This window comes from Typopeltis vanoorti, chromosome 10 (genome assembly GCF_054136105.1).
Source record: "Typopeltis vanoorti isolate ZY-2024b chromosome 10, IOZ_Tvanoo_1.0, whole genome shotgun sequence".
Classification (NCBI taxonomy): Eukaryota; Metazoa; Arthropoda; class Arachnida; order Uropygi; family Thelyphonidae; genus Typopeltis; species Typopeltis vanoorti.
This window is the reverse complement of record NC_143558.1, coordinates 20525914-20553664: the sequence shown is the minus strand read 5'-3', so window position 1 is coordinate 20553664 and position 27751 is coordinate 20525914. Positions and strand designations below refer to the sequence as shown.

At 36.7% G+C, this 27751-nt stretch overlaps 1 protein-coding gene across 1 annotated transcript in view; it reads right to left on the bottom strand.

The window, feature by feature from the left end:
• Sptz (zinc finger FYVE-type containing 26 spastizin) overlaps nt 1–27751 on the bottom strand; it is a 225939-nt gene that overhangs the window by 114816 nt on the left and 83372 nt on the right. The window contains exons 10-11 of the mRNA XM_090399525.1: nt 21580–21731; nt 17374–17550 (exon numbers count right to left, since the gene is read on the bottom strand). Of these exons, the coding sequence (XP_090255651.1) occupies nt 17374–17550; nt 21580–21731 (329 nt within the window). The remainder of the gene's footprint in view (nt 1–17373; nt 17551–21579; nt 21732–27751) is intronic.

The window sequence follows — 27751 nt, the reverse complement described above, 5'->3', positions numbered from 1 at the left end:
ACAATTTGGTCGGCTAAATCCCAAATTGCCAGCCCATCCTCGTTCGTTCAGTATCAAAGTAGATATCCAACAGGGTGCACCATGAGACGGTGAGGACTGGACATTAGGTCAGAAGCCCTGGTCAGTTCTCCACATTCCTTTAAAGGCTATGTGGAGGTCTCCTCTCAGTTATACAGCTTTGACCCTTAAGCACCCCTTAAGCATATCTCAAGTTATCTTAAAGAGAATTTAGCTTTGATGTAATTTCTAAATATTTAATTAAAATGTAATTTTATCTTTTTTTTTTTTCCCACTAGAGGTCATGCCAGTAGAATAACAGGTGATCAATTCATTGTTTCTTTAGCTTACTGTCCATACTTACAAGTCCATAATTTCTAAAATAAGGACTATTTAATTAGGGATGGCTACCTAGTAACATGTTGGAGCCTCCTCTTCCCCTGATAACAGCTGCCACATGATGAAGCAAGGACTTCGCAAGCTTATGAAAAGGTTTCGCAGGTATGGTGACCCATGCATCCTCCAGAGGATGCTGTCCACAATTTGCTCGAGTTTGGTGGTGATGGGACACAGGCCCTGAACGCTCTGCTTGAAGATATCCCAAAGATTTTCAATGGGATTTAAATCAGGATTTCTTGGTGGCTACTTCATTATTTCAAAGTCAACAGAATCCTCCTGGAACCAAGCAGTAGCCTACCTGGACCTGTGAGATGAACAGCTGTTTGGCTGGTAGATGCCATTGGGAATGAATGATGGACATAAATGAGTGTAAACGGTTGGCAATGAGTTCCACTCGCTGGGTTGAATTTAGTCGTTGGTACACATACAATAGGTCCCAAAGACATCCAACTGAAGAGACACCCCAAGACATCACTCAGCCACTACCAGCTTGTACAGTTCCAACCTGACAAGCAGAATCCATGGCTCCATGGGATTGGCACCACATCCTTAGCCTCCCATCAGCGCCATGAAGTTTAAATTGCAATTCACCATTCCAGGCTACATGTCATCAATTTTCAATTGTCCAGTTTCGATGTTCTTTAGCACAGGAAAGACATTCAAGCCTGGTGTTGTGCTGTTAGAAGTGGGACTCTTATAGCTTGAAGTAAAGACAATAAAGTGAATGTTGCACGATTCTTGCACTGACTTTCTGGCTATAATCCTCATTCAGATGGGAGGTGATTCGAGATAATGTCTGGCTCCTATTGGTCTGTACGATGCAAGTCAGATGGCAAAGCCTAAGATTTAGATTAGGCTGATTGCAAAGAGCATCTTCAAAAAGGAATTTTTGAGAAGAATTTTTATGTTATCCCATAGGATCCTGTGGCTTAAAGAAACTAAGTTTTGCAAGAAAGACCAGATTTCTCAGTGTGGAAAGATTATCAATAAGTTTTTAATCATCTAATGTCTACAGTAGAACCTGTCTTGCCAAAATATGACAGACTATAGGAACAATGAATCTAGTACACTCTTCGGTGAACCAAGAGAAAAAGTTTGTCTTGGTGGAAGGCAGGATAGATGAAATCTTGTTTACTAGCTTGAAAGTTGTCTGGAAATCAAATTGTTTTAAAAAAAATTTTGAGATGCATTCAGAAATGTCTTATACAAGGTATGGCTATTAAATAACGAGACTGGTTGCAAAAATGTGGTTTATTATTACAATTGCACAACTTAATTGTTATCCCCTTCAACATATTCCCCTCCTCTATCTATACACCATTGCATACGAATTTTCCATTGCTGGAAGCAGTGCTGCAAGTCATCAGGTGTTATCTGCTTCAGTAGCACTGCTGTTTTCTCCTTTACCTCATCCACTAAATGAAAATGGGTGCCCTTTAATGCAGATTTCAACTTTGTGAAAGTTAAAAAGTGAAAGTTGCATGAAGCTAAGTCGGCGAGCTGCTGAAGGTCGAGAAAATGTTGAAGATGACGAACAACTGGGTTGCCCTGTCATTGCAGGAACCGAACAAAATGTTGTGAAAATTAATGAATCGTCCGCAACAATCGCCGATTAACCAACCTTGACGTTCTGGCCAAGGTGAGAGAACGAGTGAGGAAGAAGAGACCCGATCTGTGGAAGAACAACACTTGTATTCTCCAGCCCACAGTGCACCGTCTGTAAAGCAGTATCTGGCTGATAAGAAGATCCCATTGTTGGACCCATCCACCTTACTCGCCGGACTTAGCTCCATGTGACTTTTATCTTTTTCCAAAGTTGAAATCAGCATTGAAGGACACCCATTTTCAGTCAGTGGATGAGGTAAAGGAAAAAAAGGCAGCGCTACTGTAGCAGATAACTCCTGATGACTTGCAGCACTGCTTCCAACAATGGAAAATTCATATGCAACGGTGTATAGATAGAGGAGGAATGTATGTTGAAGGGGATAACAATTAAGTTGTACAATTGTAATAATAAACCACATTTTTGCAACCAGTCTCTTTATTTAATAGCCACACCTCGTATAAGGAATGAAAATTCTCTTGTTATTTGATACTGAGCTATTAGTGGCAGAATAATTATCTAAGATATGTTATGGATGGAAAGTAACCATTAAGTATAAAACTGTCTAATGCATTAACTACTAATCTGAGTGTTCTTAGAAGAGCAGATAATATGTATCATGGGGAAAGAACTTTGACAATTCTAAATTTTTGTGAAGTGTGATATATTGATTTTTTTTTTTTTTAAAAACAGAAAAGCAGAGAGAGCAATTGCTTCCTTCTTTACAAGCAAATCTATGGAAAAGATTGATGTTCTAGATAAAAATTTCTCTAATTCTACACTAAAGCATGGTCAAATAGCAAATATCTCAACTTAACGCAATCAAGTGTAGGGACAATAACAGATAGTAATGAGGAGTTGTTCTTTCAAGTGTTCTATGAAATAATTGGATATGAGTGGTGACAGGAGAAATCTATGTTGCAACCGACCCCCTGTTTGTAGAAATTTCCTTGCCAGGAAAAATAACCAGATTGCAGAGCAAAGTGAAATAAATTAAAGATGTTAGCTAGAAAATGTTTAGAGAGCACCTGAACAGTTATATCTAATGGAAAGTTTGAAAAGAGCTGCAAAGGCATTTCGCTTTACAGAAGAAATCTGCAGTAATCTTAATGTTGGAAAGGAATTTTACAGTTAGATTGGAGAGCAGTTTATATAGGAACAATAAACCACTTGCTGCAAAGGAATTCGGGTTCAAGGCTATTTGGCAAACATCATCGTAATACTGCACAAAGATAAGTAATTTTTAAAATACAAACTTATTTAATACTGACCAATTTACAAACAAACTTACATTATAGCCTACGAGTTTTGCCAGCAAACTGTCTGGCTTTTTCAAGGCGTTTACAGAAAGACAAAAACTAGTAAACGTAAATTGAAAGGAACATAAAAAATGTTGTAAACCAACTAGTAGCTTAGGTTACACATTCGCATGACAGAGAGGACTTATTGTTCTTATTCATTATCATGCATGCGTGTTTGTTGTAAACGTGTAATGTGATTACTGGCTAGCTGTAGTTCAGATTGATTTAGAGAGAAGATCAGGTTTTTCCACGAACTGTTTAGGATTGCACCCTGATTTCTGTTGAGGTTTCCGCCAGTTATTAACACTATTGTGGCTTCCTTGAATAAACGATGTCTGTAGTCGTCATCGAGATATGGCATGGAGCTGTTTTGCCACTCTATTGTGTGGTTAGACGTGCAGAAATGATGTGCTAAGCTGGAAGAGATATTTCTGTTGTGGTTTACATCACCAACATGTTCTTTTTGTCTGATTTCTAAACTACGTGAAGTTTGTCCGACGTAGGCAAGACCACAAGAGCAAGGAATGTAATATACTCCTGGATATTTGCAGAAAGGCACCTTATCTTTTGGGGATCCTAAAACTTATCTGATGCTGGTGGTTGGTTTGAAGACCACTCTGATGTTGTAGGCTCTTAGTATTCTGGCTATTTGATAAGAAACTGACTTGATGAAAGGGATCATTACAGTAGAAATGTGCTGGGGGCTGATTCTTCTTGTCTGGGGTTGTCACCATATAGATATTTTTTGATAATGTTTTGAGGATATCCATTTAGTGATAATGTGTTAGCTATTAGTGAGAGTTCAGTCCGTGTATCCTCCTTTTCTGATATAAACTTGCTGGCCTTATATTTCAACATGTGGGTAATGCTCAATTTGTGTGTCTTGTGATGGTTTTAAGTATAATGAAGATATCTTCCAGTATCTGTGGGCTTTCTGTAAATAGATAATTTGACACTATTTGATTGTTTCTTTATCAAGATGTCTAAAAAATGCAGTTGGTTGTTGTTTTCCACTTCCAGAGTGAATTTTATCTTATGTATTGAGTTGATTTTATCCACAAACGATTTTAGGTTGTCTAAGCTGTCTTGCCATATAATGAAGATATCGTCAACATATCTCCACCACGTAGATGGTCTAGGGGAGATTGCGGAGAGAATTTCTTTTCAAGTTTTTTCATGAAAAGATCTGCACAAGATGTAATAGTGGGCTTCCCATTGCTAGGCCTTCTAATTGTTGGTATATGATGTTAACCTTGAAAAAATTAGATTGAAGGCAGTGTCTAAACATCTGTGTGATGTCTAGAGGAAAGAGAGAGATCTTGAATGATGTTTATTACTTCTACTGGTATATTGGTGAAAAGGGATACATCTAGACTGGCTAGTATATCTGTTGGTGCAATCTTAATAGATTGGAGTTTATTTACAAAATGTTGACTATTCTTGATATAGGATTCTGTTGATCTTATTTTAATTATTTAATAAATTTGCAAGATGCTTTGCCAAAAGGTAGGTTGGTGATGATCTTCCATCAACGATTGGACGGAGAGGTATATCCTTTTATGTCAAGCGTGTGAGATAGACCGAGTTATTTAGTCATATGCATTTCCTGAAAATATATATTGTTGGTGTGGCACCTATGCGTAGCAGAACAAATGTCTTGTTGGATGAGATAAATTTGCATGATTTTGTCTAGTGTAAAATTTATGAGATGTACAGGCTGCGAAAGTTGAAAGATTTGTGGAAGGAGAATGAAACTGGTGAGCAAGTGTGTAATAAATGTTTTGAGAGTGAATACTGAGAGAACGAATTACTTGATAGCTGAGTAGAGAGTACTGATAGTAGATCAGAAAATTTAAATATCAGTGATAACACTGTAAGTGCGGAGAAGAAAGTTCAGGAGAACATAGAAGACCTCAATACAGGAATAGCCCACCTGCATGTAATCCTTCACAATACAAAGCGTGAGTTGAAAGGCTGAAGAAACAGCATGACATCTGTTGAACTGAGAACACAAAAAAGCAACAGGTCCAAAGAAAAAAAAAAAATCGTAATAATAAATGAGAGAAAGAATGCAAGCAGATACTTTTTTATAGCGATTCTATGATAAACGGATTATTATTTCATGAAAATACTACAAAATCTTGATTCCCTTGTGTGAAAATTGATAATATTAGTAATGCTGTTGGAATGCAGAAAGGAAAGGTGAAAGAATTTATTGTTTTGGACGGAACCAATGACTTGATAGGTGAGAAGTATGAGAGAGGATGTAAAAGAGTTGTTGGAAGAAGTGAGAAAGAAGAGCAAGATGGTGAAGTTTGTGAGTCTGCTGCCATGCTATAACAGAGGAGAACTGAGAATGAAGGCAATGATAACTAATAAATCAATACTTTGGTTGTGCAGAAGGAATGATGTAGAACTTGTGGACCTATGGCCTGCATTTGATGGACATAAAGAGTTGTACAATGCTGACAGAGAGTCTTAAATGGAATCCGAGTTAGGTGTCTTGAGAGAGCTTTGTTCAATGAGAGAGAGAGAGAGTGCAAAGAGAGGAAAACTAAAGAAATTAGAGCTGACACAGATGAGTGTGTGAATGCACCCATGAAGTTAATGAACAAAAAATGCATCAGGCAAGAAAGGTGACCAGCATGGTAAGGTAGGCAAAATCAGACTATGAGAAGAAATTAGCTGAGCAGGTAAATGGAATTCCAAAAATAGTTTTTTTCATTATGTGGCAAGGAGAAGGAAGAATTAACTACGGAAAGGTAACTTTGATGAATGCAGATGGTAGAAAGGTAACAGAGGCAGATGAAACTGTTGAGATACTGAGTAACCATTCTGCGAAGATATAGCATCCAAGTGAAGATATTGTTATGGCAAAGGTGACATAGACTAAATGTGAGAACAGAGGTTGATGAATTGGAGGTACTTAGGATATTGCAGAATTTGAATGCAAATACAGCTGTGGGATTGGATAGCATATTGGCTTGCATTATGAGAGAATGGGCAGGGGAATTTATGATGCCTTTGACTAGGATGTTTAAGTCTCAGCTCTCGCAAAGTCCCAAAAGAGGAGAAGGAGGGCAAAATAATTCCTCTGCACAAAGGAGGATCTAATTTTGTGGTAGAAAATTACAGACCAATCAGTATCTCAGGAGTGGTGGTAAAAGTACTGTAAAAGTAAGACAAAAAGAGAATTAGGAATGGGTGGATTTAATATCATTATTAAATGATACTCTATGAGGGATAGCATGGCTTTGTGAAGGGTCAGTCATGCCAATATAATTTAGTAACATTTGAGTGATAGCTGAATTAAATAAATGCAATGGCTATGATGATACTGCTGAAGTTTGCAAAGGCATTCGACAGGATATCATATGGAACTCTGTAGCTGAGTTTGAAGCCCCCTGGTGTGAGGTGGAATCTAACAAAAATCAATTACATGGTGGAGTATTGTTACAGACTTGGTGGATCGGTTGCAAGTGATTAAGAAATGCATAACCCAATAGAAAAGATGAGCATGTAAGGAGTAATCATAATGGGAGACAAAAATTATCTAAATATTGATTGGGCAGCAGTAGAATCTCATGAGAAGAATGAAAATACATTTATTGAACTGTTGCAGGACAACTTCCTCAAGCAGAATGTGACAGAAGGAACTCGAGGTTAAAGAGTATTAGATTTGATTATAGTGACAGAGGGCATTTCAGTTAAAGACGTAACTATTCTGCCTCCGGTTGGTGACAGTGATCATGTGGTACTCACTTGAGAAGTGACTAAGTTTATGAATGTTCCATCAGAAAAGGTTACATGCTGAACTACAAAGCAGAAATTATGACCAACTGAGGAGTATACCAAGTTCAGTGGAATGGGATCGGTTGCTGGATGGGAAGAATGTCGACACAGTGCATGGAAAGCATTTAAACAATACTTAAATGATGCGATATCAGAATGTGTCCCAAGGGTTCGAAAAATATATAGGGTAGGAGTCAAATGGATGTGTAATCTTATTAAGCAAGAGATTCATAAGAAAAGGATGATGTGGAAGGAATACTGTGTGCATAAGGATGATGTCCATTATTAAAATTATAAGCAGCAAGCTAGACTAGTCAACTGTTGTGTGGAAAACAAATTCTGAGTATGTAAAGAAACTGGCTCTGTGTACTAAAGACAACCCACAAGAATGCTATTAATATGCTGCAAGTAAAAGAACGAATGAATATGAAAGAATAACTCTTCTAAATGCAGATGGCATGAGGGCAACAGATGCAGAAGAAGTTGTTCAACTAATGAGTACCCATTTTGTTAAAAGTTATCAACCTGGTATATGCAACATTGAGCTCACTGCTATCTCTTCACTGGATGAAGAAACTCAAGTGTATGAGGCATAAGAGCTGTTGCATAAAATGAATAAGAATTCAGCAATAGGGACAGATGGGATATCAGCATGTGTGCGAAAGAGTGTTCAGCTGAACTGGCTATTCCTTTGATCAGGTTTAATATGAGTCTCAGAGCAGGGAAGATTCTGCAGGAAGAGAAAGAATGTATGGTAATTCCAATGCACAAGGGTGGTGCAAAAACTGATGTATCCAACTATCGCCCAATTAGTATCTCAGGAGTGGTGGTAAAGATTTTGGAAAAATTGGTTAGGGTTCGCATTGAGAAATGCATTGACAGTGAATCTCTACTTTGCAATGAGCAAAATGATGTTAACTAAGGGAAGGGTTGTTTTAGCAACTTGTTCACATTCTATAACAATGTTATCATTGAACCAGACAAGGGGAATGGATACACCAAGATACTTTTTGATTTTGCTAAGGATTTTGACAGAATACAGCATGGTAGACTGTTACATAAATTGGAGAATATTAGCATGGATAAGAGGATGGCTGACTAACAAATATCAAAAAGTGGTCAACGAGGGATTTGAATCTGCAAGATTTAAGGTAATCAATGGTGTACCACAAGGATCAGTGCTTGGCCCACTGTTATTCAATCTGTACATTAATGATACTGGGAAGGATTTGATAAGCAACATGCAGTTATTTACTGATGATGCAAAGATAGGTAGGGTAATCAGAAATGTTGCTGATATGCAGTACTTTCAGAATGATTTGAATAGGCTGGAATTGTGGGCATGGGAAAATGGATGTCAGTAAATGTAAAGTCATTCACTTTGGCATGATTAGATATCCAATGTCATATTATATTGGTGGGATTATGCTAAAAGAACCTGATAAAGCTTAGGGATCTTGGAATTTTAGTAGATAGGAAGTTGAAGTTCAGGGGCCATGTAGCAAAGATTACAAATACAACTCAAAAGATAATCACAATGCTGAAACGAACATTCACATATAAAGATAAGGATGTCATTTTGCCTCTTTACAAGGCCTTGATAAGATCTCACTTGGACCTCAATTTTGTGCAGGTCTGGTCTCCTGGTTTCCATTGTGATTCTGAGAGAGAGTGCAAAGGTGAGTGTTAAAAATGATATCCTGATTGTGGAATACCGATTATGAAGAGAGACTGAGAATTTGCAGACACTAGCAAACAGGAGAAAGAGGGGGTGATATGATTGAGACTTACAAAATTCTGAAAGGTTCATACAGGATTTCAGTCGATGGAATTTTTCAATTTATGGAGGGTGGGGAAAGGACAAGAGGGCATCCTTGAAAGCTGAAAATGAATGCTGTTAAGAAGGGGGGGGGGGGTAGGTTTTCTCCCATAGGGTTTGTGCATGATTGGAATGGATTGACATTAGACGTTGTGAGTGCAAGCAGTGTGAATGAATTCAAGAATAAGTATGACAGATGGTGTGTATAGTATGTGGCCTACTTCGATGAGTCCCTGACTCCCCGGAGGTCTCTCCTATAATAATAACAACAACAACAAAACTGGTTAAGTGGATAAGAAGATGGCTCCTGGACAGATATCAAAAAGTGATATATGGAAGGGCAGAACTGAGACGAAAACAGGTGATTAGTGGTGTGCTGCATGGTTCAGTGCTGGGACCATTGCTATTTCATTTGTACATAAATAATATAGGAAATAACCTGAAAGGAAGTATTCAGTTATTTGCTGATGATGCGAAATTAGGTAGAGTAATAGTTATTTATGGTGATGTGGAGAATTTGCAGGATGATTTAAATAGGCTGTCAGTATGGGTAAAAGCTAATGGGTATCAGATTAATGTGGAGAAATCTAAAGTTATGCATTTTTGGACAAATAGATTACAAGCCATGTATCACATTGATGGCACTGTACTCCAGGAAACAGATGAAGCTAGAGATTTAGGAGTGGTGGTAGAAAGAGAGTTAAAGTTTAGAAGTCATATCTAAAGTTGATAAGGAAGCCCATAAGGTTACTTGGCTATTGAAGAACACATTAACAAGTAGAGATAATGAAGTTGTTATTCCTCTTTATAAGGCCTTGATATGCCCACATCTGGATTACTGTGCTCAAGTCTTGTCCATGGGTTTCTTGGGGGATGAGGAAGTGGTGGAGAGGATTCATAGGCAAGTGACCACAATGGTGAGTGGCCAGTGGAATGTTCCGTATTAGGAGAGATTGGGGGTGTGTGGATTGCAGAAGTTGGTTGATAGGAGAAAAAGAGGGGATATGATAGAAACATTTAAGTTACTTAAAGAGTTTTCAAGGACTGAGGTAGGAGGAATGTTTCAGCACTTTACTAGAGGGACCAGAAAAAGGGGATCATCCCTGGAAGTTGAATGTGTGGTTAGTAGGGGTGTGAAGACTAGATTTTTTTTCTTGGAGAGTTGTGAATGCTTTGTCTGTTAATGGGCTCAAGGAGGGAGTACGATAGATATTGTGTGGATAGATTGCGTCTCCCACAATGAGTCTTCGTAATCCATGGTGGTGCCTGTATCATCATCATCATCAAATTCCTGCCATGTATCCTCAAGGGATATACAGGATATGATAGTACTACATGAAAAATTTACATGATTACTAACTTTCTATCTACAATTTTTCTCCAAATCAGTCCGTTACTTGTCAAGACTCCAACATTATCAGAGCTTATATTTCTATTGTCTAAGGCATTGTACCGTATCAATCCAATTATATCTTGGTCTTCCTCCGGGTCATTTTCCTGCCAACCTGGTAGAGAGCATTTCTTTTGCTAATCTTTCCTTGCCCATTCTGTTTAAGTGACCATACCAACTGAGATTAGCTCTGCTAATGCATTCCTGGATGCTCACATTATCAAGCTCTTTCCTAATATCCTCATTTTTAATATGATATTGCCATTGATGCCATTTGTTCATTCCTCTAATCTTTCTCAGGACTCTCATATCTGTGGTCTCTAGTCTTTGGTCAAGTGTTTTACTTCTCACCCAGCTCTCAGATCCACAAGTTAAAATTGTTTTGAACACTGTCTACAGCTAATTTAGTGTTCCGACTAATTTCTCTCTTATTCAATATGAATTTATTCCATTGACTTCCTACCATAACAGCTTTTGACTCTGTTGTCTATTTCCATATTTAATTTACCATCTTCACTAAAAATCGTGTCTAAGTAGCTGAAATGTTTTAGTTGTTCCACAGGTTCACTGTTCACAATGCAGGTGACATTTTCAACAATTCTGCCTATTTTCATTGTCTTTGTCTTTTTATTGTTGACCTTCATACCATATCTATTACAACAGTTATTCAATTTGGTCAGGGAATCTTGCAGACTTGTAGTGGATTTATTTAGAAGTATAACATCGTCCGCGTAAAGCAAAGAGCTGACATTAACATCTCCAATTTTGATATCATGTTTAATACCACTTTCCTTCATAATGTGATCCATATAGATAATGTACATCCATCTTAACATTAAACCATCTTCCTGTACTTCCTTCAATTCTAACTGCTGACTTACAACTCATGCCCCATTGACATCATATAACTGTAGCGTATTGAATAGCTTCTCTCTTGGCACCTTGTCATATGCCTTTTCCAGATTGACAAAACTTGAATATAGATCTTTGTTATATTCCCATGCTTTCTCAACTATCTGTCGTAACGTGAAAATCTGATCCTGACAGATTCTATTTGGACTGAATCCATTTTGTTCTTCACCAAGCTTCTCTTCCACAATCCTTCTCAACTGTTTCTCAAGTATACTTGCATATATCTTATCAGGAACACTCAGTAATGAAATGCCTCTGTAATTCTCACATTCAGTTTTATTTCCCTTTTTATACATGGGTACTATTAGAGCTCTACTCAAATCATTGGGAATTCGTCCCAGTGTCCAGGCTTTCTGAACTATGCAGTGCAGCCACTGTAAGACTTTTATACCACCATACTTCAGCATTTCTGGTCGAATATCATCTACTCCTGCTGCCTTTCAACATTTCAAGCCTTTGATGGCTTTTTCTAATTCAAGTATGGATATGTATTCCTGACTGTATGCCTGTTGAGTGTTTTTTTACCACTTGTTTCATTTAGCAATTTTTCAAAGAAATTACTCCATATTTCAAGGATATCCCCCCCCCCCCATTTTCATGTCACCTTTATCATCTCTAACTCCTTTTACAGCACCTTTTCCTCTATTTCTAAGCTTCTTCGACAATTTCCAGAGCATCTTACCACCTTCATGGTATTTATTTTCTATGTTCTTGCCAAAGTCCTCCCATGACTTTTGTTTAGCTTTTAGCTTTCTTACATTTGTCTCTGTATTCTCTAGGAGCACAAGCTGACTTATTTGCCAGAAACTTTTGATATGCTTTCTTCTTTTCCTTCGCTGCCTCTTTAACTTCCTGTGTCAGCCATGGAGTTCTGATTTTTCTATCCTTGCACACAACCTCACCACATGCCTCACTGGCTGAATCAATCAGTGATTTCTTCAACTGCCACTGAATCTCCAAGGTTTGGTTGCTATTCTCAAACTCTTTCATTTTTTCTTCAATAACCTTTGTGTATTTTAGTCTACAGTTCACATCTGAGAGCTGCTCAACTTTTATTTGCTTTAAAACTTTCTTACATGTGAATTTTAAAAATTTATGGAATTTACAACCGTGTTAAAAAACTTTTTTATTATCCCGACGTTTTAATCTTCACATGAAGATCATCATCTGCAGCATACATCAATATACAAGACAAGCTGAGTTATTATTAATTGTAAGCTAAAATAACAATGCTTTGATCACATGTTATTCTACTGGCATGACCTCCAGTGGAAAAAAAACAAAAACGCATCTTGTTTTGTATATTGATTTTGTATAATGTCTTGTGACTAGTGGAGTGCCACAGGGCTCTGTTCTTGGACCACTGCTTTTCAATTTGTTCATCAATGATATTGGAAAGGATCTGAGAGGAAGTGTTCACTTGTTTGCTGATGATGCAAAGTTGGGTAGAGCAATTGTGAGTGCACAGGATGTCAAAATTTTACAGGATGATTTGGATAGTTTGGAGGACTGGGCTAGGAAAAATGGATGTCAATTTAATGTGGCAAAGTGTAAGGTTATGCACTTTGGGCTGAAAAGAATAGCAGCAGTATATCGCATTGGTGGAACCATACTCCAGGAGATTGATGAGGCCAGGGATTTGGGAGTGTTGGTGGATAGGGAGTTGAAGTTTAGGGGGGCACATTGCAAAAGTGGCCAATACAGCTCATCAAATCACTTGGTTGCTGAAAAATACTTTAACATGCAGAGACAAACAAGTTATTGTTCCTCTATATCAAGCCTTGATAAGACCCCATCTGGACTTCTGTGCCCAGCTATGGGCACCAGGGTTTCTTCGTGATGGGGAGGAAGTGGAGAGGGTCCAGAGACGAGTGACCAAGATGATAGCAGGTCTGTGGAATGAACCTTATGAGAATAGGTTGAAGATTTGTGGGTTGCAGAAATTGGACGATAGGCGAAGGAGGGGGTGATATGATTGAGACATTCAAATTACTGAAGGGTTTTTATAAGATTGATCCAGAAGATATTTTTGAAAATATGACTGGTGGTGGGAGGACTAGGGGCCATGCATGGAAGCTGGGCAAGAGCGTGGTTGACAAGGGTGTTAGAGCTAGGTTCTTTACTTGGAGAGTGGTAAATGAGTGGAATAAGCTTCCAGAGTCTGTTGTGGGTGCTACGACCGTGAATGAGTTCAAGGCAAGGTATGATAGATATTATGTGAATGTTGAATAGTTGTTCTTGACATGATGTTAGGGCCTCCCTCGATGAGTCTGTCGACTCCTTGGAGTTTCCCAGAACAATAATAATAATAATAATAATAATAATAGATGTATGCTCCAGATGATGATCTGGATGTGAAGATCGAAACGTTGGGATAATAAAAAAGTTTTTTTAACATGGCTGTAAATTCCATAAATTTTTAAAATGAATGCTGATCACCATGTAACTCTTAAAGAAAGGATTTCTTACATGTTATTCTTTTCAATATGAAATTCAATTTTATCCTGCTTAAGACTAAATAGTGATCACTTCTAATTTCAAATCCTCTGTTCACTCTGGTGTCCTGCACCAGGGAGAAAACATCACTATCAACAATAACACTGTCAATGAGACTTTTCTTATTCCTTGCATCTTCTCTCCAAGTGAATTTATGCACATTTTTATGCTGGAACATGGTGTTAGTAATAACCAGTCCATGTCCTGAGCAGAAATCCAACATGTATTTGCCATTAAGCTTTGCTCTTTTCTCCAAATTTTCCCAAAATATTTTTGTATGACAATCATTTCCTATTTTCCTTTTTCATTGTGTCAGTTGCTTTCTCTAAAGCATTAAAAAATTCCTCTACTTCTACCTTAGTAACACCTTCTGTGGGACCATAGGCACAAATAAGTCTAATTGTCCAGTTCCCTATAGCACTCTACTTGAGACTGCTAGTAGAGTGATATAGGGAATTTCTCCATTCAAGAAGATTAGTTTAGTGTTGAATATTATGGCTACTCCTTCTTTTCCTTGATTGTTATCGTCTAAATATAACATTTTGTATTTATTGCTCAGAAAGATTTCACCAGTTTTTGTCTTTTTTTTGTTTCAGTCACGCCTATTATGTCGATCTGATACTTATCTAATTCCTCAGCTAGCTCCATTTCTTTGCCATTCAGGCTTTTTATGTTGATAAGAAGATTAACGCTGGTGATGTTGAGTTGTTTTTTTTTTTTTTTCCAGATTTGTTCCAGAAGCTGACTTTTCGCTGTTTTCCCTGGCAAAAACAACGGGGGCCTTGTTTAACCGGCCGGCACCTCAGCCAGCATGAAATTTTGTCATGTTGTACCATCATTTTGTATTTTGGTTTAAGCCAATAAGAATACAATTTGGTCGGCCAAACCCCAAATTGCCAGCCCATCCTCGTTTGTTCAGTATCCAGGTAGATACCTAACAGGGTGCACCACGAGAAAGTGAGGATTGGACATTAGGTCAGAAGTCCCGGTTGGTTCTGCACATACCTTTAACGCCTATGTGAAGGTCTCCTCTCAGTTATATAGCTTTGACCCTTAAGCACCCCATGGAGATGCCTGTATTATAACAATAACATATCAGTTTCCAAGCTTTCAGCACCTAGTACTCCTTTTAAAATTTGATATTACCAGTGTACCTCCCACTCTCTAGGGAGTATGAAAACTTACAAGTAGGTGAATGAAGTTTTTTCTATTATTAAATATATTTTAGTAATATGAAATTCAATAAACATACAGTAGAAATAAAAAATTACGAAATTTAAATTTTCGACAATAAAAAAAAAATTAATATGAATAATGTTTCTATTGTGAAGAAGTTAGTTTACTGAAATCTGATTCGATAGTTTTATTTTTATCCAGACTCTACATCAAAAATGGTTTAATTTTTTGTTTCATTTTTAGGTTTACAAGTGCAGAAAATCCAGTAGTTGCACACAGATATTGAAACAGTTGCTGAGACCATTACAATTTAAAATACAAATGAGTGAAATTTGAGCCTCTGCAGCTTAGTCAGAAAGACCTGAGTTTGATTCTCATCAGTGATGTGAGGAACTTTTATCTGGTCTCTTTTGATGAAAAGTGAGTTAGCTGGTCTCATACAGTTGTAGGGAGTTTTTTTTCACCCAGAAAATCGGGTTTCCCCAGAACAGGCAAATCGGCCCTATGAACACATGCATCTATGGACATAGGACACTCCTGGAATAGGTTTGACCTACCTATATAACGGGAATTCCGGTTTCGAATCGTAATAGGCCATGAAGTCTAATACGTTACTGTAACAGGCCACTAGGCCTAGAATCACTGTGTGATTCTGAGAGAGAGTGTCAGATTCTGTGTCAGAGAGTTCAGATGGTGTGCTTTGAAAAATTTTAATTTAAACTTTTGATTCATGCTATTCGCATAGAGTAGTGTATCCCAAAGTGTGGTGTGCGTAGTCCCAGGGATACGTCTTTAGGGAGGTATGAGGCACTTTTTTAATTTTCTTTACTTTTTTTTTTTTTTACTTTTATATTTTTGTTGCCATTTTATCAGATAAGTACAAATATATTCTATAGTTTATTTTTCAATAATTAAAAAATCTAAAGGAATATTTAAACAAAATGTGTCTCTTGACATATCGACTGGCCTACATTAGGGTAAAATCTTGTTGATGGCTCATTCATATTCCAACAGCTTGAACTGTTTGCATTAAAAGTTTAAATTAAAATTTTTCAAAGCACACCATCTGAACTCTCTGACACAGAATCTGACACTCTCTCTCAGAATCACACAGTCTAATACGTTACTGTAACAGGCCACTAGGCCTAGAATCACTGTGTGATTCTGAGAGAGAGTGTCAGATTCTGTGTCAGAGAGTTCAGATGGTGTGCTTTGAAAAATTTTAATTTAAACTTTTAATGCAAACAGTTCAAGCTGTTGGAATATGAATGAGCCATCAACAAGATTTTACCCTAATGTAGGCCAGTCGATATGTCAAGAGACACATTTTGTTTAAATATTCCTTTAGATTTTTTAATTATTGAAAAATAAACTATAGAATATATTTGTACTTATCTGATAAAATGGCAACAAAAATATAAAAGTAAAAAAAAAAAAAAAGTAAAGAAAATTAAAAAAGTGCCTCATACCTCCCTAAAGACGTATCCCTGGGACTACGCACACCACACTTTGGGATACACTACTCTATGCGAATAGCATGAATCAAAGGTGGTATCAAATTCTTTTGTCTCAAATGTATTTGTGATTTTAAGCTAAGTAGTTGAAAGAGAATAACAAATTTTTTAATGTATTTTTTGGCAAAAAAATTTCTTGAGAAATTTTGTGAATAAATTTAATATCCTTCCTAAGTATATATGTATTCTTAAGGGACGTACAGGATATTGTGATAGTCCAACATGAAGATTTCATTACTAGGTTCCTCTCAACATTTTTTTTCCAAACTGGCCTATTATTTAGCTCTGTGAGACCACATTCCAGATTATTAGAAGCCTGAAGTGGCTTGAACAAAATTTCCGTATTTGTACTTTAATAATGAATATGAATTGTCATGAACAGTGACCATATGAAAATATAAAAATGTAAGCAGTGGCATTCAAACATCTGTGTGATTATGGTAAGAACTAGGTCATTAATCAACACAATCACCCTCTGTTCTGTACTGAGTCAATGACTTATGAGGCTCAGAAAGGCCCAAACCAAATGTGAAAACTGGAGTTAAGAACTATTACAAGATAAATTACATCTTATACAGAGATTTGAGTGTTGTCAAAAATGAGAAAAGAAGGTTATTTTTGGCAAGATTTAAGATAAGGTTTGAGTTTTGAATGCAATGAAGTCGATCTGGCAATCAGATTTAGGATTATAGAAGCAGATATTCTAAAAGGTTTGAAAAAAAAAGCAGGAGTATGGTATATTGTCATCAGAAAACTGGTGGAGATTGGATTGATATGGAAGAAAAAGAACAGAGTTTTGCGAAATGTGTAACTAGAGAGTAAAAGAAAGAGAGAGAGAGAGCTAGCAACCCAATAGTTGGAGTCAGAAGGAATATCATAAGACAAGAACCAACTCAATAGGATTCTAAGCAATTGCATCAATTTGGGTACTGTTTGAAACAAAGCTAAATGTAAAAAGAAAAATTAGCTTTTACCTTACAACTTCTTCACCAGTTATCTCAGTGGATGGAATTAAATGTTTACAATTGGCAGTAACAAGCATCCTAATCAGATCAAGACGGCTAAGGTAAATATCTATGTGATCAACTCCTTCACTGTTACCTGCTTGAAGGAATTTCATCTTGGCATTCAGTAATAAGGATTTCATCATGCTATGAAATATAAAGAAATTTAAAGGAAACAGAATTAATTAAATGTATTATTAAAAAACTAGCAAGAATTGGTATAAATGTTTTGCATTACTACAAATAAAAATCCAACTGACCATCACTGTTCACAAAATTCAGCAAATTTTAGGTATAAGATAATTTTCATCACTAACATAAGACCATCATTCTGTTTGCTAGAGGCCTAAATTAATTTAATAAGCATACTGTGTTTAGTCTCTAGAGCAAAGATCCCCATATTACCTAATCTGGATAACTGGAAACTCTGCCAGTACAGTAATGTATGGTGGATGATGAGGTGAGTTCTTTTGTATGTATTTGCTAGTGAAAGTAGGCCTGCACTATAGAGATAGAGCAAGATTGCTTGAATGTAGGTAGAAATGTAATAACACCTACTCTCAGTATGTAATAGAAATTATTCTTACTGGCAGGAAGGACTTCATCCACCATTCTACACAAAATTCTCATCGTCTTATCAAGTCATGTGTGCCAAAGCAGTTGAAAAAAAAAAAAAAAAACAGCTTATGTATGTAGCTTAAAACAAGAATCCTAACTTCATACTTGGCCTATGCTGAAGAATGCAATAAATGCAAAGCCACCATCAGCAAATCTAAATCTGACTTCAGAAAGGCTAATAGCCCAAAACTCACTATCTACATGACACTAGCGCTGTGTATCTATGGTCTACCAAAGGTGAATAAAAATGACATCTTTCTATGCCATATATCTGATCCCCAAAGAGGATATTTTAGAGTGATTTTCCATTTCGTGTCTGAAGTGAGAACAAGACATTTAACTGATGAATTTAGGCTGCGAGGCATCGTGAGACCAGAGGCTGGCCAAAGTCAGGTGGGGGTAGTCAGAAGTTTGCATGTGAGTAATTCCATGGTTTTCCATGTAGCCTCTCATGGAAAATCATGAGAGGCTACAACTACAGGGGGTAAAAAATATCTCAGATTATTTGTCAAGCAGATAATCTGAGATATTTTTACAAAATTACAGAGTACTACCCTGAATCAGCTAAGATCTGAACTGATATCAGCTATAGGAGCATTTGCATGTTCTTCCACTATGCACGGAAGGTGATCTGTATGACCCTTTCCCCAAGTCACAGGAGAGAATGTCTGAAATAGGCCAGGCTCCACCAAGACATAGGAGTCAGTAATGCTTACAGACAAGTCCTTATTTGCTCTACAAAGCAATACCAGGTGTGCTCTGATCTGGAGAGAACAGGAACACATTGCCATCCATCTAATATCAATGAAAGAAATACTTATGTTGGAGGTAGTGTGATGGTTTGGCAGGTACACCAACCTGTATGTGCTTCCTAGTAGAACCATGAATGCTGCAACTTATAGAGATGAGGTCCTAGATCACTATGATCATTCATATTCAAGTACAATATGAGAGACAGTAATCCTACAAGACAATAATGCTTGTCCTCATCAAGTAAGCTCATGGACCAGTATCTTCAAGAAGAGAGTATAGTATGTATGGAGTGGCCAGCCAGGTCTCCTGGTCTTAATCCTACTGAGCATATTTGGGATTATAATGTGTAGATGCGTTGCTGCTCTCAATCCCCCTTCCCCAAAACTTTGAGGGACCTAGGAGAGATTTTCAGCGTTTACCAAATGAGCTCCTAGATACCATTATAAACAGTATGAAAAGTTGTGAGGGATGTATTGCTGGCTGTGAGAGGTGACAACATTCCTTATTGAGGCAATTTTTTGATGATCTGACATCTTATTTTTGATTCTGGACCATTCTCTTCATGTACCCATTTGTTACTAAATTAAACTATTTATTTAAAATTTTTGTGGGCTTTCACATTTCATCTCATACTGCTTTTCATGGAATTGCACAAATATTCATCATACAGTTTTTGAGTTATCAAGATTTTTTCTTTGTTCTTTAATTGTATGGCACGCACACACATCTGATCATAGAATAATTATACCAAGCTCATATGCCCCATCCTTTCATACTCTGCTTTCTTTGCCATACCTCTTCTTTCTTTCTTCTGCTTCTCTGCCATAACAATTACTATATGTTTCTCCAATCATTCAAGTTCATACTTTGTCTTGTCAAAGATTACGTGAAAGCAGGCTGGTTATCTCTCTCTCTCTCTCTCTCTCTCTCTCTCTCTCTCTCTTATTACTAACTCATCAATCTCCTCATCTCTCACTGTTTCTTTTCCACTATCAAGCATATGTTTGCATCTTTGCTTGCTTCCACCTCTGTACTGTCACATACGAGAGGAGACTGAAAAGTCCTGATAAACACCTAGAACAAAAATTATATTAAAGCAATTAATATAACCACAAGAAAAACATATCTTAAAATCCTTTTACTCTCATGTTTCATCGAATTTTAATTTGTTCTTTTTCTTTTAGGATATATAAGAAGACATGTCAGAAGTTCTGAAGAAATTTGAAGACACACAGTTGTGGACCTTCATCATTTTTGTTCTGCAAGAAAAGTCCACAACTGAGATTCACCAAACTTTGTGTGAGACATTAGGGGACTGTGTCCCAGCATATCCAACAGTTGCCAGATGGGGTGGCCAATTTTAAAACTGGACATTCTGAGACAACAGATGCTCTCAGGTCAGGAAGACCTCCCATAATAATCACACATCGATACAGTGCATGTGCCATGATCCTTGATGGTAGACAAATATCAGCCAAAAACATTGCAAAGACCCTGGAGATATCCAGGGAACGAGTTAGGGTCATTATCCACTAACATCTAGACATGCAGAAGCTCTCAGTGAAGTGGGTTCCCAAATGTTTGAATGCCGACCAAAAAAGAGAATGTGCTGTCATCTCAAGGGATTCTGGGTCATTTTGAGAAACCAGGTGCAAATGTTTTGGCTTGTATTGTGTTGTGACTGTTGGTGAAAAATGGCTTTATCACTATGATCCAGGGACCAAACACCAGTCAAAGGAATGGAGACACAAAAGTTCTCCATGGCGAAAGAAGTTCTGAACCCAAAACTCAACAGGAAAGATTCTTGCCATTGTCTTTTGGGATATGGATGGTGTAATCCTTACCAAGTACCTCAAAAAAGCAGAAAAATAACAACAGCTCTTAAGAAATTGAAGGAGGTACTGAAGGAAAAACACCATAGGAAACTGAGCAGAAGCGTGTTGCTTTTGCAGGACAACACACAACTTGGACTTTCAATGTCTGTCTCACCCACCCTATTCACCAGACCTGGTGCCATCTGACTATTCCCAAATTTAAAGAAACACTTGAAAGGAACAAAATTTACCAAAGATGATGAAGTCATATCTGCAGCTGAGAACTGGCTTGTGCAACAAGGGAAAGACTTTTTTCTCCGAGGGTTGCAAATGATGCAGCAGCATTGTGACGATTGTATAACACTTTGTGGGGAATATGTAGAATAATGTGTAACTTATATGGTTCTATCTCAATTCACTCATGGTGATTATCACAACTTTTCAGCACACTCTTGTACAATCTTGCTGACTCACATTTTCCGACCTTTCGTGTTCACCACTCTACTTTTTTGCTCTCCCTATACTTCAATCCATTGCCAGTTTTGCTTTTATTCCACACATTTTTCACCCTTTATAAAGAATACATATCATACACACTGCAGCAAACAAAATTTCCTGATATTAAATTCTGCTGTCACTGTTCTGTTATGCACTGGTACTATATTGAACAATATAACACAATATCAGTAAAGATTTTTTTCAAAATACCACAAGCAAACTCAAGTTTATTATACCACACTCCAATGTTTAGATCTCCAACAAACAAGAACCATCTTTTCCTTTTTGTTATTTCAGTTGTCTACTCTTGTTTCAAAGAATTCCTCTACTTAGCACCTTTGAGATTCTAGATGCAAATAAGTCATTTCTAATTAATTTTACCCAAGTCAGAAGAGTAGTAAATATATATCTAAAATAAAATAAATAATGAAAAATAATGAACCATTATTTCAAACTGTAAAGAGGTGACAACAGTACATATAATCTATCTTACCTGATAACAAGGCTGTAATCCAATTCAAGATTTGGCTTCTGTGGTCTTATAATATTGAACAGCGAATCACATAAAGTTAAAATATATTTGGCACAAGCATTTGAGTCAGCATGTAATTTCAGAATTGAAAGGCAAAGAGGGACACTAGGTGCCTAGTTATAAAAATAAAAAATAACCAATATTATTTTAAAAATTGTAGAGCAAGAACACATGCAGGGAGAGAGAGAGAAAACAAAAAAAGAACGTATTATTAATTTTTAACAGTCAACTTTTATTATAGCATATAGCATTACAGTGAACTCAACATTATAGCTTCAGAAAAGCCTCATCAGTATCAGCATATCACCAAGATTTTACTATAATGAATTTCTTTTGGAAAAGAAATTCATTATAGTAAATCATCTAGAACAAACTATTCCTTTTGGACCACTCAGTTTGTTATGGTGAGAGATGAATACATAAGAGCATTGTATTTCATTCACACATATTGCAGAAACAGCAGTATCAGGTGGCCAAAAAGTTTCTGCAGTTTGGACAAAGTTAATATTTTGCCATATAAACAAAAATTATATGCCATTATCAATGCCATGATGATAGCTAACAAATCAATATGCAGGTTGCGTAGGAGTAATGTAAGGTTTGTGGACCTATGGCCTGAGTTTGATGGGTGGAAAGATTTGTACTGTAAAATCTCTCACAATAAATTGAATTAATTAATTTTTTGAGTTTGATTTTACAGAGGCTTCCAAACATATATAAAATAGAATTTATGTTGAAATAAAATAAATGTAATAATTTCTCTGTAAAAATGCATAATTTAATTCCCATTGAATTTTATGTAAAATGGAAAAGAGGGGATTAACCCAGATTAGAACGATGACTAAGCAAAAAATAAAAGTTCATAACGTCTTGCAAACATAAAAATATGTACACCCACAAACGAAGGGAGCCAAAGTCACGTCATTATGCTGGTGGGTAATCCTGGAAACTACATCGTAGTAACAAAGGATTAGAGAAGATATAAAAGAGGACTGAGATGGGCCAGCAGGGTTCTCGATTTTTAGATTCCAAGTTTTGTCCTTTCCCCGGAGAACAGGGTTCCAGGCGTGTGTGCATGTGTAGGCAAGGCCGTTATTCGATGGAGCCCCTGTTTGATTGTATGGATGTGCTAAGAGAGTGCTACTACCCACAGTCATAACGGAGACTTCGGCAGTTCTTTTCCAATTACCGATGGAAGAATCGCAGCAACCTTGTCCGGCAATTTCCAGAGCAAGAACCGCCACATCGTCCAAGCAACAGTCATTACCCAGGATGAAGACGCAAGGTCAAGCTAGCCTGGCTGAAGTTTTGTTCAAATTGAGTGGACTGTGTATGTAAGGGTTACAGTAAGTAAGCACAATTTTGTCAATGTTTTAGAAGCTTACAATTGGAATTTGTATGTGTAATGAAGGTAATTACAGGAAATTGTTAGTAATTAGTTGATTAATAAGTTATGGTCATGAAAGAGAAAACGAATGTTAACTTGTATATGTAGTGAACGGAATTTAGCTAAGTTGTGGCATAGGGAATAATTACATGTTTAATTTAGATAAGTTAGCATTGTGAGGGTTAAATAAGTGCTGTGTGTAAAAATGCTTAATTGTAAGTTATACCTACTGTGTATATGAAAAGCTGAGAGAGATCATTTCTCCCATTTTCTTTGTGAATTGTAATATTATTCTAATAAGAATAAAATGTTTTGTTTGTTTAACTACCTTGCCTGATCTATTGCGAATGCACTATCTCTAAAAAAACTAGTGAACCTGCATGCACTATAGATTGAGAATTGCCACGACTTGCTATAGGAAAATATGTGTATTAACTAAGATCTTGCCTGTATTCCTTACCTTAATCCTCAAACTACATTGGTTCAATTTGAATGGCGCAGTCGTTAAAAAAAATTTTTTTTCTGATTGATTAGCGTGAGAATTGGTAACCTGCATATCATAGATAGGTTGATAACTTAAGGTCTGTTTAATAGCAGTGGGAACAGGAATAAGACTTAGTAGGATTAACAGTGAGATATATGTTAAGTAGATTAAAGTTATTTTAAGAGTAAAGCAGCTAGAGTTAGTTAAGACATAAGGTGCTGGGAGCGCAGCACGAATAAGGTCAACAAAGGCACAGTTGATATTAAGATACAAGAATAAATAAATAAACAGAATATTACAATGGCACAGACGACGATCATAAAAATTAACAGTACAATGCTGATGGACTGCATTTAAATGGATTCAGAGTTAGGTGTTTAGAGAGATCTTTGTTTGCTTAGAGTGTGGAAACACAAAGTCAGGAAAACTAAAGAATTTAGGGCGTGTGTGTGTGTGTGAAAGCACCAATGAAGAGAATGAGTGTGTGAATGAAAAAAAATGTTAAATGGGTGTAGTCAATTCAGTTTGTAAAGGTAGAAATTTCTATATATTAATATGAGAAGTATCAGGAATAAGAGAGAAGAGTTTTTGGCATTGGTTAGTGCAATCTTGCCTTATTATATGCATTTATGAGACCTGGCTAATAGCAGATGACGTAGTAAAAGGGACAGAATGTGAGGGATTTGGTATATTCAAGAAAGATAGAGCAGACAGGACAGTGGGCTGCAGTTCATCTGCCGATGATAGCAGATGAACTGCAGCCAACAAGAATAGGAGTTAGTCAGGCTGATGGCAGTTCTTTCGAATCAATCTGGTGTGAGACTGAGGCCAATGTATAAAATTGGTTGCTGCTAAAGCCACAGGGTGGCAGGATGATGTGGGAGACATGCATTAGCAGATTAATACAATGAGTGCAAGTCAAGTAGGGGACTTCATCTTCAGAGAAATACATTAGAAGGAGAAAGATCACATGGCTGGAAGGAAATAGAATTTATACACACACCGAGAGATAATTCCTTGAAGAAGAATCTGATGTAGGGTTATATTTGAATCTGCTTGAAGTTGGTTATAGAATCAGATCACCTGTCCATAACTAATTTGGCCACACTGCCTAAAATTGAGTGATATCATGTGGTCTTGACTTGGAAGCTAGCCAAACATGTGGAAGGCAGGTGAAATTATTGAGCTACTGAATGACCACTTGGCAAAGGTATATCATCCGAGTGAAGATATTGTTATGGCAGAGGTGACAAGGACTGATGTGAGAATAGAGATTGATGAATTGGAGATACTTAGGATATTGCAGAATCTGAAAGGAAACACAGATGTGGAATTGGATGGCATATCAGTTCACATTTTAAGAGAATGTGCAGGGGAACAGGTGATGCCTTTGACTAGGCTGTTTAAGTGTCAGCTCTGGCAAAGTCCCAAGAGAGTGGAAACAGGACAAAATAATTCCTCTGCATAAAGGAGGATCTAAGTTTGTGGTAGCAAATTATAGGCCAATCAGTATCTCAGAAGTGGTGGTAAAAATACCTGAAAAGTTAGACAAAAAGAGAATTAGGAAAGAATGATAATAATATGATACTATGATGGACAGTATGGCTAAATAATTTATTAACTTTTTATAATAGAGTAACAGCTGGGATACATGATGATACCACTGTATTTTGCAAAAGCATCTGACAGGATACCACATGGAACTCTGTTAGGTAAACTTCAACAAATGGGCATGGATATGAAACTGGTGATATTAATAAAAGGATGGCTGATAGATAGATAGCAAAAAGTAGTATATGGAAGAGTTTATCCAGGAGAAGGCAGTTGACAAGTAGTGTGCCACAGGGATCTGTGCTGGAACCACTGATGTTTAATTTGTGCATAAATGATATAGGAAATGATTTGAAACAAGATATTCATGTTTTTGCTGATGATGCAAAGTTGGGTATGGTATATTTAATCAAAGTGATGTAGAGAGCTTGCAGGATGATTTAGATAGGCTGACAGTATGGACAAAACATAACGGATGTCAATTTAAAAAAAAACAGGAAAAGAGTAAAATTATGCACTATGGGATATAAAAATTATAAGCTGTGCACCACAACGAGGGAAATGCACTCTAGGAAGTTTATAAAGCCAGAGATTTTTGGGGTAGTAGTAGACAGAGTTAAAGTTTAAAGGACAAATTGCTAAAGTAGTTACAGAATTACTTAATTATTGAAGAACACACTAACAAGCAGAGATAAGGGAGTTATCATTCCTCTTTATAAAGCCTTGACACATTTACATCTGGATTATTGTGCTCAGGTCTGGTCACCTGTGTTTCTTGGGAATGAGGAAGTGGTGGAAAGGATCCAGAGGAGTGGTCTGTGGAATGCTTCTTATGAGGATAGATTGAGAGTTTGTGGGTTGCAAAAGTTGGTTGATAGAGAAAAAAGGGGAATATAATAGAAACATTTAAGTTACTTAAGGGATTTTAAAGTATTAATACAAAGGAAATATTTCAGTACTTGGTTGGACGAGGGAGCAGGACAAGAGATGATCCCTAGAAGTTGGGTAAGAGTGTGGTTAGTGAGGGTGTGAGAACTAGATTTTTCACTTGGAAAGTGATGAATGAATGGAATTGGTTGACTGAGTCAGTTTTGGGTGCTTATTTCATAGAGAAGTACAATAGATATTGCACTGATAGTCTGGGCTTCCCATAATGAGTCTTAGGACCACATGGAGGTGCTGTGCAATAAGAATTTATCCAATGATATATTTCAAAACTCCAAGTGATGTTTTGTCAGTTGATAGCTATTAAGAACAGCTCAGTAAAATAGCAAAATGCAATATAAAATAGTTACTCCAATTACAGTTATTCAAGCACTATACAACCAACAAATATATATGCAGCAATTGGAGAAATACAGTGAGTGAATGCACAGCCCAAAATGGTTAAAAAAATCTTCATTAGGTGATGAGCAACTGATGATATACTTCATGAGGGATAATGATTGTTACTGATGCCAACGAATAAAACGTGCCAAATGCTAAATAAATTATACCATACTTAACAAGAAATTATACTGATGGTGTTGCACCACCACCATAAGTCTTGAACCATGTTCAGGCCTAAACTTGACTTACTTGTCTGTTTGCTTACTTGGAAAAAGGATTAAAAACCAAGGTTATAAAATTACTTGGTATCTTTAACATATATTATACCCAAGGTAAAAAACTTTTCACATCTTTCTCTCATCTGGAGATTCTTAATTAATAAGGTCAAAACATCTTGTGGCAACTTGCATAAGTAAAATTGATAAGCTCTGTATTACTTAAACCTTGGCATTTCAGGATCTGCCTACTCACTGATGAGACCTCAATAAAGGTTGAAACCGGTCTAGGTAGTGACCCCCACCCAAAATGTAAACATCATACATCTCCTAGGAGATGTGTTTTACATTTATGGGAAATACTAAGGAAAGTGATCAGAACTTAATCCATCTTTACCACGAGTTGCACCACCACCATAAGTCTTGAACCACGTTCCGGTGCAAACTTGACTTACTTGGAAAAAGGATTAAAAACAAAGGTTATAAAATTACTTGGTATCTTTAACAAGAAATTATACTGTTGAAAGTTTTTTCAACAATATAATGATTAAGCCAACAAAGTTTGCACAAACTTTGTTGGCTTAATCATTTTTTAACAATGAAGATATTTCCAAGTGCAAACTTTTTTTTATTCACAAACAAGAATATTTCTTGGCAAGTATAATTTATTTTTTAACCAAGTGAAAAAAAGCTTTTTATAACTATCTCTGATCCAGAGTAATTTAATAAGATGATATAACTTTTTACAACTTGCATATGGGAAATATATAGCTTCTTGAATTAAATTAACCTCAGTATCTGATCTGATACAGGTGACTCACTGAGATGTATTCATTGTCTTTAGTGAGTTTGGGTTTGAGGTTTTTCCAGAGGTAAGTACTAACTAGTTACTGGATTTATTCTCCCTTCTTTTTTTCAATTTCAACTCAACTTAGAATTTAGGATTGATTTACGAACTTTCAATGGGTAACCTCAATGGAAAAGCCTAGAGTTTGAGTTAGCGTTTGCATAATTCAGAAGTTTTTCCTGACTTCTTGCAACGAAATGGCTCGATCAACTGCAGGTTGAACTTGAGAAGCCAACAACCAGTCTGGTCATTGACACAAACCACAGTCTTAGACTCTGTACTCAATATCTGGCTCACATTTAATTAACCCAGGAAACAGC